Source organism: Theropithecus gelada, chromosome 14 (genome assembly GCF_003255815.1).
Source record: "Theropithecus gelada isolate Dixy chromosome 14, Tgel_1.0, whole genome shotgun sequence".
In the NCBI taxonomy this organism is placed as follows: domain Eukaryota; kingdom Metazoa; phylum Chordata; class Mammalia; order Primates; family Cercopithecidae; genus Theropithecus; species Theropithecus gelada.
The window spans coordinates 69,105,648-69,118,582 of NC_037682.1; the positions used below are offsets into that span (position 1 = coordinate 69,105,648).

Sequence of the window (12,935 nt, forward strand, 5' to 3'; positions counted from 1 at the left end):
ACTGAGGCCCAGAAAGATTGAGTGCCTCACCCAAAGAGACACAGCGTTAGTGGTAGAGCTGGGACTACAAGCTAGACATCCTGACTATGTGTTCACTGTGGATGTGTGCTGGCTTTCCTGGAGGGGAGGCCCCACAGGGGTTTTGGGGTACTCCTGAGAACATTTGAACAGACCCGTTCTAGGAAGTCACGACTGTGGAACTGGGAGCCTGCATAGCTACTGGGGCCTGGGAGACCCTCTGCCCTGGTCACATATTTGATAGGAGAGAAGCTGGGACTTGCCCCACGTTACACAGCCACACTGAGGCATGTGTCATGTCACAAACGAGATCTTCCATTCAAAATGAGACCAAGCAAACACAGTGTGTAAAGTTGTCACGGAACATGGTGTAGGAATGGGGCCAGATGCAGTGGTGGGGTGCCTGGGGCTAGCCATGGGAATGGAAGGGAGTGGTGGGGTCCTACCTGGAGCCTGGTTCCCCTTTCTCACCTGCCTCCTGCCCCTCAATGAAGCTTCATCTTCTTTCGTGGCTTCCTCCCTCCCTTCTCCCTCTGAGCCAGTGACTCTTGACCCACCCTGGTTTTGGTCCTGGCTCTGTCCTCCAGATGCTAACAGTCCTGTCAGTCACTGGTTTGATGAGTGACTGTGGCCAGGTTCCTTTCTTTCTTTGGCCCTCAGTTTCTTCAGCTGTAAAATGAGGATCCTTACAACCTTCCTGCATTGCAATGCTTCAACAACTTTCCCTAGGGCCACAGGAATGTTCCCCTTCGAAGTCCTAAGACCCCAGAATTCTCCCTGAAGCCTCTCCCCTTCCATCTGAAACTGTTTCTTTAAGTCTGACCTAGAGCAGAGATAGTTTGGTCACTGCCCTTTGGTGACAGCCCTAAGTAAGAAGAGTTCTAGTCCTGTCTGTTTGCTGTGTGGCCCCAAGTGCTTCACTCAGCCTCTAGGAATCTCCATTTCCTGCTCACATGAAGTTTTTGTGATTTTGGTTATTTTATCTTCTCCCAGGGGAAACAAACATTTTCTGTGTGCCAGGCCCCGTGCTGGGCTGGGGGATACAGGTGACTTAGACCCCTGCCTTCCAGTTGCCCTCAGCCTGTCTCCAGCTTGCCTTCAGGGCCCATGAGCCATCTGGGCACGGAGGACTCTATCAGTGCTTCCTGTTTTGCTCACTGAGCTACATGTGGGGCTGGACCCAGGGAATGTCAGGAAAGAGCCTTGGATTTGGGGTTTCTCAGACCTGGGCTTCAGTCCTGGCTCTGCCACAAAACAGCTGTGTGACCTTGGGCATGTTTCTTGACCTCTTTGAGGAGAGAAATTGGAGACAGTCCCCTGGCCACATACTGTCGCCCACAAGCGAACGCGCTCCCCACCCCTTCTCTCTCACTGAGGCCCGCTCTGGGCTGGGCTCTGAGGAGCCACAGGTGAGGGACTCAGACTCAGCCCCACCCTAGGGAGCTCCAGGCCAGTGGGGAAGGGGAGCAGACCCAGTGTGGGGTGGCTGTCAGGGGTAAGCCCAGGGTCGGGGAGTGCAGCAGGGCTTGGGCACAAGCAGCTGTGAGGATTAAATGGGGCAGTTTATGGGATGCAGCCTGTGGAGCCCAGGCCCACAGTGAATGCTCCGTAAACAGGAGTTCTCTTCCACTCCCAAGCCTCTCCAAGTTTTCTTACTTTTTCTGAGAGGAAGTTTGGGTTTGGGACTAGCCTGACTCTATCATGTGCCAACCTCCCATTCATATGAAGAGAGGGTCCACAGGGGCAGCTGTGGCTGGAAGAAAGCACATAGATGGCAGTGGTCCCGTAAGACTATACCCAGGGGGCGGAGCTTGCAGTGAGCCGAGATCGCGCCACTGCACTCCAGCCTGGGAGACACAGTGAGACTCCGTCTCAAAAAAAAAAAAAAAAAAAAAAAAAGACTATACTACCATATTTTACTATTCCTCTCATGTGTATGTTTAGATATGTTTACATACACAAATATACACCATGGAGTACGACTGCTTATAGTATTCAGTACAGTAGCAGGTTGTACAGGTTTGTAGCCTAGGAACAAGAGGCTACCCCATCCAGCCTAGGTGTGTAGTGAAGTACACATCTAGGTTTGTGAGGTACACTCGATGACTCCAAGATGTTTGCACAGAACTTATCTCTGGTGTTAAACAATGCATGACTGTAGCTGGTTCTGATGGGAATAAGAGGAGGCTGAAACAGTAATGAGTTGGTCTTGGACTCACTGAGTTCAGCCTTCACTGAGAAATGTGGAAATTGAGGCTCAAAGAGGTCAGCGACTCACCAAGGCCAGGCAGGGCCTGAAACCCAGTCTTCTGACTCCTAGCCCAGAACAGATTCTGTCAGACCATTCCCATGGGTTTACTTCATTGTGAATCAGTTTTATCAGCTGTTACATTTTTATTTGCAATTTGATATTAAGTTATATTCTTATTAGAATGTCTGAGTTCTTCCACACTCCTAGGGAGTTTGAGTACCATCCAAAAAAGAATACTTTTATTAGGATTAGAATAAAATCTAAGCTTGTATCCCAAGGCCAACAAAGGGCCTATGTATCCTGGACCCTGTCTACTTCTCTGAGCTCCCTTTTGCTCATTAGGTCCTGCCTCCTGGCTGTTCCTTCCTGCCACAGGGCCTTTGCACATGTTCTTTCCTATGCTGGGATTACTGTCCCCTGCTTTTCCCTTGGCTGACTGCTTGTCACCCTTCAGGTATCAGTTCAGCGATTCCCTCCACGGAGCAGCTCCATTGGCTACTGGGTCTAGGTTGGTTGGCTCTGTCATTCTCTACCATTGGCTAGTTTATTCCCTTGACAGCACTCACCCCAGTATCCAAAGTGATCATGCTGATCTATTTGCTCAGTTGTGTGTCACCACCTCTAACTTGAATGTAGACTCCATAATCACTGCTCAACCCCCAGCATTTAGATTAATCAGTGCTTTGTACTCAGTAGGTAATCAATACATGTCTGTTGAATCCATCAGTGCTGAATGTGGTTGTTCTCAGTCCATTTCTCTGACTTGGGATTTTACGTTTGACTCTCACGATCCCTTACTGAGTGAGTAGTGAGACCCAGGCCCTGGGCCAGATGACACAGAAACGCAAAACGACATCCTCCTGCGAGGTCAGGGCGCTCCCCACATGCCAGAAGACAATGTGGCTGAACCCTTATCTAGGGCCCAGCACGGAGTGGTGTCCCTGTGAGGGACCTGTCATGATGATGATGAAAATCGGCCCTGGAGGTAAAGAAGGATGCAGCTCACCCACGGTCTGGGTGTCCTCTGGTGTCACCTCATGTTAGAGAGGAAGTGATTTGAGTGGTCTGGTGTTTCTGTCTAGACTCCAGTGAATCTGTCATACACATGTAGAGTGTAGATCCATGGGGAGAGCTGGGCTTCAAGAGGCTTTGGCTCCCTCTGAGCCTCTGCTAACTCTTCTGTAAAATGGGAACATGGCTGCTCTAGAGGAGGGACTGATGACATTGCATAAATGGCCAGCCCAGGGCCTGCCTTGCTCTAGAAGGTTTCTAGTAAGTGTGAGTCCCCTTCTCTTCCCCCTTCTGTGGTTGGCCCAGAGCCTCTAGTGGTAGCAGAGGGATACAGGGCTGCCTGGAAGGGGGCTCCCTGCTCACCTGGCCTGGGACTCTCTCTCGCCCATAGGGGGACTATGTGTGGATGGACCTGAGATCGGGGCAGGAGTTTGATGTGCCCATCGGGGCAGTGGTGAAGCTCTGCGACTCTGGGCAGATCCAGGTGGTGGACGATGAAGGCAATGTGAGTAGTCCCCTCCCTCCTCCTGCCCCATGCCTTGGGGGAAGATCTGGGCTGACAGCTGCCTCAAGGCAGGGAGATGATCTAAAGGAGATGGAGGCTGTGCCCGTGCCCCCACTTCTGCCTCTCAGATGCCTCCTTCCATGAGCCTTCCCCAGCACCCCAGCAAGAGGGAACCCCCTGCCTGCCTCAGGCTACTTGTTCTGTTTCCACAAGCACTTCAGTTCACTCTGCCTAGTGTTAGAGATGTGTGTGTGTATGGTGAGGTTTGAGTGCCGGGGGAGCAGGCTAGAAGCTCCTCAGACACGGAGGTGCTTTGGGGGCAGACTGCATTCAAATCCCATCTCATCCACTTGTTAGCTGTGCAGACTTGGCCAAGTCTCCTTCCCTCCTGAGCCTCAGTTTCCTCTTTGTAAAATGAGGATAATAGTAAGTATCTCACAGGGCTGTTGACCCATATGTGAGATCACACGTGTAGAACACCTCAGTGAAGTTAGTGCTAGTCTGAAAGTTAAATGAACGCCCACAGCTTTACTGTATTGGGTTACTGACATCACATGAATCCACTGTCCACCTTGACACTGTCTCGGAAATTGGTCTCACAGATTAACCCTTTATCTGTGGCCCAAAAGGAAAGGGACCCCAGAAGTGTAAGTTTTCTAGGTAGTGATAGTGGGGCCTCGGAGAGGTCTGAAGTCAGGGGCCTGCCCTGGAGAAGGTGGCTGGTTCACATGCGGGCCCAGAGGGGAAGCTCTGGGGCCTCTGAGCATGTGTGCACATGTGTGTGTCACTGGGGGTATGCAGATGGGGTGCAGAGCACACAGGTGCAGCTTAGCAGGGATATGAAGAACCCAGGGAGATTCAGCTCTGCCATAATGTGGGCTGTGCCCCATGGTGTGCCAGGGGCCGGGGACATAGAACTGGACTGAGTACCTGTCTTAGCCTCCTGGTCTGAGGGAGGAGAGTCAGGAGAAAGAGGGTGCAGGGACTTGAAACCGAGGCTCTGCTGGGGATAAGAGGAGGGCTCAGGATCCTCGAGGCCAGGATTGACATGGAGTGGGCAGGAGCATCCCACATATTCCTGCAGCCCTCAGGTGCATCCCCTCAGCGTTTACAAGGCCCTTTAACCCAAGTTCTGTCTTCGGACTCTCATGGCATCTGTGGAAGGCAGGGAGGGAAAGAACTGTTACCCCATGAGGAAACTGAGGCACATAGAGGGACCACGCAGCCAGTCACACAGCTAGTAAGTGGTGGTGCTGGCATTAGAACCCAGGACTTCTGTCTTCTGTGCGTGAGTCTCCCCTGTCAGCGTTATCTCAGTAGAACCCAGGACTTCCGTCTTCTGTGCGTGAGTCTCCCCTGTCAGCGTTATCTCAGTAGAACCCAGGACTTCTGCCTTCTGTGCGTGAGTCTCCCCTGTCAGCGTTATCTCAGTAGAACCCAGGACTTCTGTCTTCTGTGCGTGAGTCTCCCCTGACAGCGTTATCTCAGTGGCGACTTTAGGGCTCAGGTTCTGCTAATCACATTTTTGGCCCCTAGGCTGTAGAACCCAAGTGCTTCCAATATCGCTCCAGAGGCTCCAGTTCTAGGACCCTCTAGGAAACTACTGTGAGGGTGCAGCCCCAGAAGGGGAGGCACAGGCTGGCTGGCAGCACAGACAGGCCTGCTAACCTGCCCAGAGCCCCCAGGATGGGGACCAGGGACTCTGTCTGCAGGCTTGAGTTTCACCTGGGTCATGTTGCATGTCAGATGGTGTCCCGTAACTCTGAGTCACCGAATCCCAAAGGTCCTCTTCCGCTTCTCCTCCACCCAGGCCCTGAGAGTGGGGGCTGCAGGAGGGGTGGGCATGACTGGCTGGCAGGGGCATTTCAGGAGGCTGGGGTTTGCATCCGTGGCATTGGACCCCCAGGGCTTCCAGACCCCTTCTTTATAAGCCTTTCCCACCCCCATTCCATCCCCTCTCTCCCCACTCCAGGCTGTCATCTCTTACCCCTCTGTCTGCCCACAGACTCCTAGCAACTTGAGAGCAGGGAACAGGCCAGTCCCATCTGGTTCCCCAGAGTTCATCAAGGGGTCTGCCCAGAGAAACCTCTTGGTAAAGACTCGCCGAGTGATGAATGAAAGGTTATGGTTCCAGTCCCCACTGGAATCCCAGTGTCTTGCCTTTGTCCAAGCCATTTCTGTTGCCAGATACACCCCTCCTTCCCTTCCTCTAGGGAGCAAGTTGTCCCCGCTCAGTCCAGGCCAGCTCTTTCCCAAAGGCGTACTTGGTCCCTGGAATTGACCGTGTTCCCCTCCCCCAGTTGCTGGCATTCCTTCAGGCCAGGCCTCAGCTACTGTCCTGGTTACACTTTGGCCCCTGGTAGGTACCTGTGGACCTTGACCTGAAGAGTGCTGGCCTCTGTTGGGAGTCCTCCCATGCAGGAAACAGTGTGAGCGGCGCAGCTATTGGGCAAGTCATTTTACCTCTTGAGTCAGACTCGTCACTGTTAAATGGGGTCAGTGATTCTCTGTTAGGGATGTTAGAAGAGCAAATGTAAATCAAAAGGCAGTAGAGTGACAATGCCCGGCTCTGGCTGAGCATTTACCAAGCAGCAGCACTCTACAGACCTGGCAGGAGGAAGCTGTCAACAAAGATGGATGTCGTGATCACATCCATCAGTCCTCCCAAAACCCTGGGAAGAAGGGACGCTTACTCTCATTCCCATTTCGCAGCTGAGGACGTGGAGGCTCAGGAGGGTAAACTGATGTACTTTGGGGTCCGGGGTCATGCCGTGACTGAGCACTGTCAACCTGTGTGCGGAACTGTTTTGGGGAGGGATGTGGGGACCTGAGGTTGGGGTCAAATGTGGATGGCAGACAGCCTGCCCAGGAGCCCTGTCCCCTCCTGTCCACACTGGGGCCTAGGATAGAGGCACAGAGCAGGGACGGTGTGGGGAGATTTTCCAACGGGATCAGCTTGTATAAGACATAGGGTGCCTGGGAGAGAGGAATGTTCCACAAGGGACTGGAAAGTCCAGGCAGGTTCCCTAACGTCAGCACCCAACCCCTCACCTTGGGGAGGCTGCATGAGAGCCTACCCTGTGTTGAAGTGCTGCTGGCCTGGAAGTGCCATGGAGTGTCAGGGAAACTGGGCTGGGGGGCTCTGCCCAGCGCAGCCCCTGATCCCCCTGAGGGCCTGGGCAGGCTGCCACCGTCCTCCAAGCCTGTTTTCTCATGTGAAGTGAGGGGGCTGAAATGGGGGACTTCTGGGGTCTCTCCATGACTGACTTCTGCCTCTCATTCAGACCTGGTCCCCTACAGTCACCAGCCAGCCATCTGTCCCATCAGAGGCTCCCTGCCACATCATTTGTGCCTAGCCCCTGTGCGAGACACCGTGGCCTCAGATGTGGCCCTGGAGGCAGGGGGACAGCACAGGTGAGGGTGGCCAGCACTGTCAGGGGAGGCTTCAGAAACTGGGAAACCTCTGAGCCAAGCCTCGAAGGCTAAGGAGAAAGAAGGTAGAGGGAATGGTGGAGCAAAGTCACAGAGGCCTTTGGGGACACGAAACCCATGTTCCCTGGCTAGGAAGTGCCAGGGGTAGCTGGGATGGAGGTTAGGGATCCCTGTGTCCAGCACATGCGGGCCCTTGATGCCAGGCTGAGGAGCCCAGGGGAGTTAAGGAAGGGCTGAGAGCCCCAGAGTGACAGGGTCAGGAGCGTGCCTCAGGAAAGGACCAGGGGATGAAGGATTTGATGGAAGAGCCAGTGAGAAACGGTGGTCTCAATCAGGGTGTGGGCTTGAGGGTGGTGAGGAGGGCACTGCCCACTCAGCAGCCTTTTAGAGGGTTGAATGGGCAGGACTGGGTGACCTGTTGGACTGGGGTGGTGGTGGTGGCGAGCTGATGTCCAGATTCATGCTAGTGTCCAGCTGTTGGGGTTGGCTCTGCCAGAAGGGACCCAGAGGAGGAGCAGATGGGGGAGGACATGGCGTGTGCATCACATCTGCTCAGCAAGTCTCAGGGCCTGAGCTGGGGGGATGGCAGAGAGGTCCCCTTTTCCCCCAAAAGGCAGGTCCTGGGGCTACTTGGTCATGGCATTTGGGGATGGGAGGGCTGAGGTACACTCAGGCGGTGGCCACACTTCCCTGAAAGTCTGGGATTTTGTGAAGGTGCTGGAGACCCCCCTCTGGGGTCGGGGAGGGCCCCAGGGCCCTGAGGAAACCAGGGCTTTGCCAGCTTGTTGAAAGAGCCGGTGCACTTCCCAAATGCTCACCCATCTGCCACCACAGGGCAGCCGGGGAATACTGCAGAGTAAGGAGAGCTGGGCAAGCAACCTGTGTCCTCCACTTTAGCTCACAGGTCCCGAGAGTTCACACCCCTTGCTCCCACAGCTCATCAGCAAGCCCCAGGAAATACCGCCTGGTAGGTCCACTTCTCCCCAGCACCACTGCTACCGCCCCGCCTTCCATCTTTCCCTTGAATGTGCCAAGGCTTTTCGGGCCTGAGCCGTTGTTTTGCTGTTCCCTGGACCTGGAGCCCTCTGGCCCCCCGCCCCCACCCCCCAATCTTTTTACAGTGGTCTCTTTCTCTTCCTTCATGCCTCAGCTCATATGCCACCCCCTCAGAGGGGCAGACCCTGACCAACCAACCCATCTCAAGCAGCTCCCCCCATGACTCTCCACCACATACACCTGTTGAGGTATTCTTGGCACTATCTGAAATCACTTTTTTTTTTTTTTTGAGACGGAGTCTTGCTCTGTCGCCCGGGCTGGAGTGCAGTGGCCGCATCTCAGCTCACTGCAAGCTCCGCCTCCCGGATTTACGCCATTCTCCTGCCTCAGCCTCCCGAGTAGCTGGGACTATAGGCGCCCGCCACCTTGGCTAGTTTTTGTATTTTTCAGTAGAGACGGGGTTTCACCGTGTTAGCCAGGATGGTCTCGATCTCCTGACCTCGTGATCCGCCCGTCTCGGCCTCCCAAAGTGCTGGGATTACAGGCTTGAGCCACCGCGCCCGGCCTGAAATCACTTTTTAATGTTTTTTTTTCCCACCGGAGCCTGAATTTGAGACCAAGCCTGTCTACCTCTAATTAGTACCCTTTCCACTCCATCCTGCAGAGGGCCTGAGGGAACTCTGATCCCCTTACTGACAGCAGTCAGCTGGGGCCAAAATCCCTGCCCTGCCCACCTCTTAGGTCTGCGAGAGAATCCCCTAAGAGAAGGAGCCGTCCTTGAGGGGTAGAGGTGGCTAGTACCATCCTGAAAGGCTCAACCTTCTTAGAACTGAACTTCTTAGACCTCTCTGGCGGTGTTTGACCGCCAGAGAGGTCAAGGCCCTTACCGGGGTTAGCACTCACCCCGCGCTCCCGCCCATCCCGGCCCCTTCCCCTGAAGCGCGCTGACGTTGGCCACCGGCTCCCCGCAGGAACACTGGATCTCCCCGCAGAACGCAACGCACATCAAGCCTATGCACCCCACGTCGGTCCACGGCGTGGAGGATATGATCCGCCTAGGGGACCTCAACGAGGCGGGCATCTTGCGCAACCTGCTTATCCGCTACCGGGACCACCTCATCTACGTGAGTGCCGCCCCGCCGGCGTGCCAGTCCAGGCCCCTCCACGCCCCGTCCCACCCCACCCACCTCGCCCTGCCCCGCCCTGCCCCGCCCGCCCCACCTCCAGCACGCCCGCCCTGCCGGGGGCCCGCCTCCTGAGACTTTGTCCGCTGTACAGATGGACCCCGGGGCCCCTGTTGGGGCCCATCTGCCAGCAGCCGCTCGCTCGGCGGGGGCTCATCCTCGTGGGCCGTGGCTTTTGTGGTGTGGTTGGGGTGGGGAGCGGTTTGTACTACACAGTTTTCATGTGCCTCTCTAGGCCTTGAAACCAATGGAAGGCCAGAGCGGAGTCAGTGAGCCGCTTGGTGCTTTGCCCAGGCACAGAGGGCTGCTCTGCTGTGTGTTTGCTAAGGGGCTAGGACCTGCCATCAGGCCTCAGGGGCAAGAGAAGATGGATGGATGTCCTCAGGAGGATGCTAAAGGAGGGAACATGCTCTGCTCCTCCTCCCCTCAAACCTTGATATTAGAAACACACACACACACCCCACTCTCCACCTTCAAACTCAAGACGACAAATAAAGATGTCTTCCCCAGCCAGGACACAGCAGATTCCAAGAGGCTGAGCTCAGAGAAGAGCAGAACAATAAGGGTCCGTGCAGATCATTTACTCTAGAGCTTCTCACACTTTTTGGTCACAGGAACCCTTTATGTTCTTAAAAATTATTGAGGATTATTGAGGATCCCAAAGGACTTTTGTATACTGAGTTATATCTGTAGATATTTGCCATATTAGAAGTTAAAACTGAGACATTTAGAAACATTAATTTTTGAAAAAGTAACCATGATAAATCTATTATAAGATAACATAAATAACATTTTTACTAAAAATGACATTTCCCAAAATAAAAAAAATGGTGAGAAGAGTAGCATTGTTTTACAGGTTTTTTCAAATCTCTTTAATGTCTGGCTTAATAAAGCCAACTGGATTCTCATCTCTGCTTAATGTCCAGTCTGATGTGATATTTTGGCTGAAGTGTATGAAGAAAATTTGGCCTCACAGATGTGTACTTGGAAAAGAGAAGGCTTTGCAGACTTCCTGCAAGGGTCTTGGACCCCCAGGGGTCTTTGGTCTACACTCTGAGAACTGCTGCTCTACCCCATAGCCCAGTTGCAGACAGGGAAACTGAGACGCCGCAGGTTTAATCAGGCCCAGAGAGGTGCCGTGCCCGGGTCACTGCCTGCTTCTGACCCAGCCCCATCCTCCAGCAGTGCAAGGGCAAAGGAAACCAAGGAGGTGCAACCCCCAGCAGGGAGCAGGAAGGATCCCCTTCCCCCCCACGCAGTGCCAGCCTGATTATCTCGAGACCCAGGCCCAGGGAAGGCTGGTACTAGGGGCATTACTGGGGGAGGTGTCAGGTCTGCAGGAGTGATTTGGCTTCCAGCTCAGAGGAGCGGTATTTGGGCTTCTGGAGGTGGGTGAGGTTGGCTGGTAGAGATGGCATTCAGGAGGGGCATGGCCTGAATAAATGCTGGAGGCAGGGCCATGCTGGTGAGTGATCGGCAGGCACAGCATCCCTCAGGTTGTCAGGACCATGAAGGGGTGCCAGGGCCCAGGGCTGGAAAAGTCTCAGAGAGCCCCAGGTGTTGTCACTGAAGAATCACGACAAGGAGCTCTCAGGGCCAGGGGTTCAGTCCCTCTCAGAAGCCCTGAATTATGGCCCCTCAGCTGCCAGAGAGGTCCTCAGTCCTCAGCCACTCTCTGACTCTAGGTCCCTCTGCAGCTTTAGGCTCCAGAGGAGAGGCTGCATGTGGCTCCTTGCCGTCCATTGTTTGGGCACAGGAAGTGACTTTGGCAGAGAGCCCTCTAGCCCTGACGAAGCCCCTCTCACTGTGTTCCTCAGTCAGGCCTCACCTGCACTTAGAGGGGCAGGACATGGAGGGTACCTCCAGATGTCATCAGCATCACCCAGGCAGCGGGGAGGAGCTAGAACTTAAGCCCAGGGCAGGGACACCCACCCGCTGTATCTCACAAGGACCTGCTGGTGTCTACACCCCACTTCTTGGCAGCCCCCTCTTTGTTCCTCTCCCTGGAGGGCAAGTGGTCACTGGTGGGTGCTGGGGTCCTCTGTGGCCACTCACCCAGGCCTGGGCAGTCTTAGGTGAGCAGAGAGCCTGTCTACCTGCCTGCAGGGCACTTCCAGGGCCAATGCTTTGTCTTAGTCCTATGCCAAGGCTGGAACCCAAGGCCCACTCTCCTGTCAGGAGATGCAGAGGCCCCCGTCTCAGGGGAGGAGCTGGGTAAGATGGAAGTTGTCCCACCAGGCCTCCTGCAGACCAGTGTCTCAGCATAGCTCAGGAGCTTGAAGCCTGTGGGTCAGCCACAGTGCAGGCAAGCCGGTCCTCACGCGAGGGAGTCGGTAGGTCAGCTGCATCTAGGAACAAAGGCAAAAACAGGATTCATAAGGGAGAGGGAGGAAAAAACTTCAGACCCTGTGGGCTCAGTGAATCTTGTCTGTAAAGTTAGGAGGGTGGTGAGCTGATGCCCGGGCGGCCAGCAGAGGATTGCTTGGACATTACATCCTCCAGGAGAGTTTCAAAGAAAATAACTTCAGGGATTTATGGGTTCTCCAGAAAGGCCCCAAATCTGAACCATTTGCCTCATTTGAAGTTCTCACATAACCTTTCTGACTTATTTTCTGGGTGAGAGGGAGGAGGCGGGGCCATCCCCTGTGGAGGGATGGGGTAGGGGCCCAGGTAGGTGTCTAAGCTGCCTTCTTGTCCAGGATGCCTGGCCAGGAAACCACGCTGTGGCACCTGGAAGGGCTTCAGCTCCAATAGTCCGCCAACCTTAGATTCTCAGTGTCTCTTGGACATGCTCAAGAACTGCAGGATTCAAAGAGGTTTCCTTGACTCACCGAGTTCGTGATTCTGTGACTTGGTGGATGAGGTAGGATTAGAGCAGGGCTTTGAAGAAGCAACCGGGCCATCGTTCCACCCGGAAACTGTACCTGTCCCTAACCATGGCAACCCCCTGTCCCTTCATGGATTGGATTACCCTGGGCACAACACATGCACTCAGAATTTCCTCCGATTACCATGGCCAGCTCACAGCCTTGGGCCGGTGCATGCTGTGTTCTCGACTGCCTGTCCTGGGCTCTCCTGCCTCCAGCTTCCCTGTCCCCAGGAGCCCAAGAGAGCATCCCAGGGCCACACATCAGCCCTAGCCACTCCAGGATGAGGAAAGGCACTTAGAGAACATTTAGCAACCCCTCACTGCATGCCCAGAGAGCAAGGACTGTCCCCGCATTGGGTGGAAGGGCTGGTGGGGACCCAGGGCTCTCTAACGCTGAGCAGAGGCTGGAGCCCTGATCTGGGAGGCAGGAGGCTGGTGTCCAGTCTTGGCGTGTGCCCTTGGGGACGTCCCTATCCCTGTCTGGTCTCAGCCTTTTGTAGGCACAACAGGGAGACTGCATGGAGTGGGCACCTCTGTGGCTCTGGGAAGACTTGTGAGTCCCAGGATGTGTTCTTGGTCTCCATGGCCTGCTGAATACTAATGAAGTCCCCAGAGCCGACAGGCCTGGGTGCTTCCTGGAGGCGGTGAAATTGATTCCTGCTACATCTC

At 54.7% G+C, this 12,935-nt stretch overlaps 1 protein-coding gene across 3 annotated transcripts in view; it reads left to right on the forward strand.

Annotated features, from left to right (window-relative positions):
• The window catches only part of MYO7A (myosin VIIA), an 87,068-nt gene that overhangs the window by 10,835 nt on the left and 63,298 nt on the right, over positions 1 to 12,935 (forward strand). For all 3 annotated transcript variants that reach the window (XM_025356411.1, XM_025356412.1, XM_025356413.1), the window contains exons 3-4: positions 3,672 to 3,785; positions 9,185 to 9,337. In XM_025356411.1, coding sequence (XP_025212196.1) covers positions 3,672 to 3,785; positions 9,185 to 9,337 — 267 coding nt within the window. The remainder of the gene's footprint in view (positions 1 to 3,671; positions 3,786 to 9,184; positions 9,338 to 12,935) is intronic.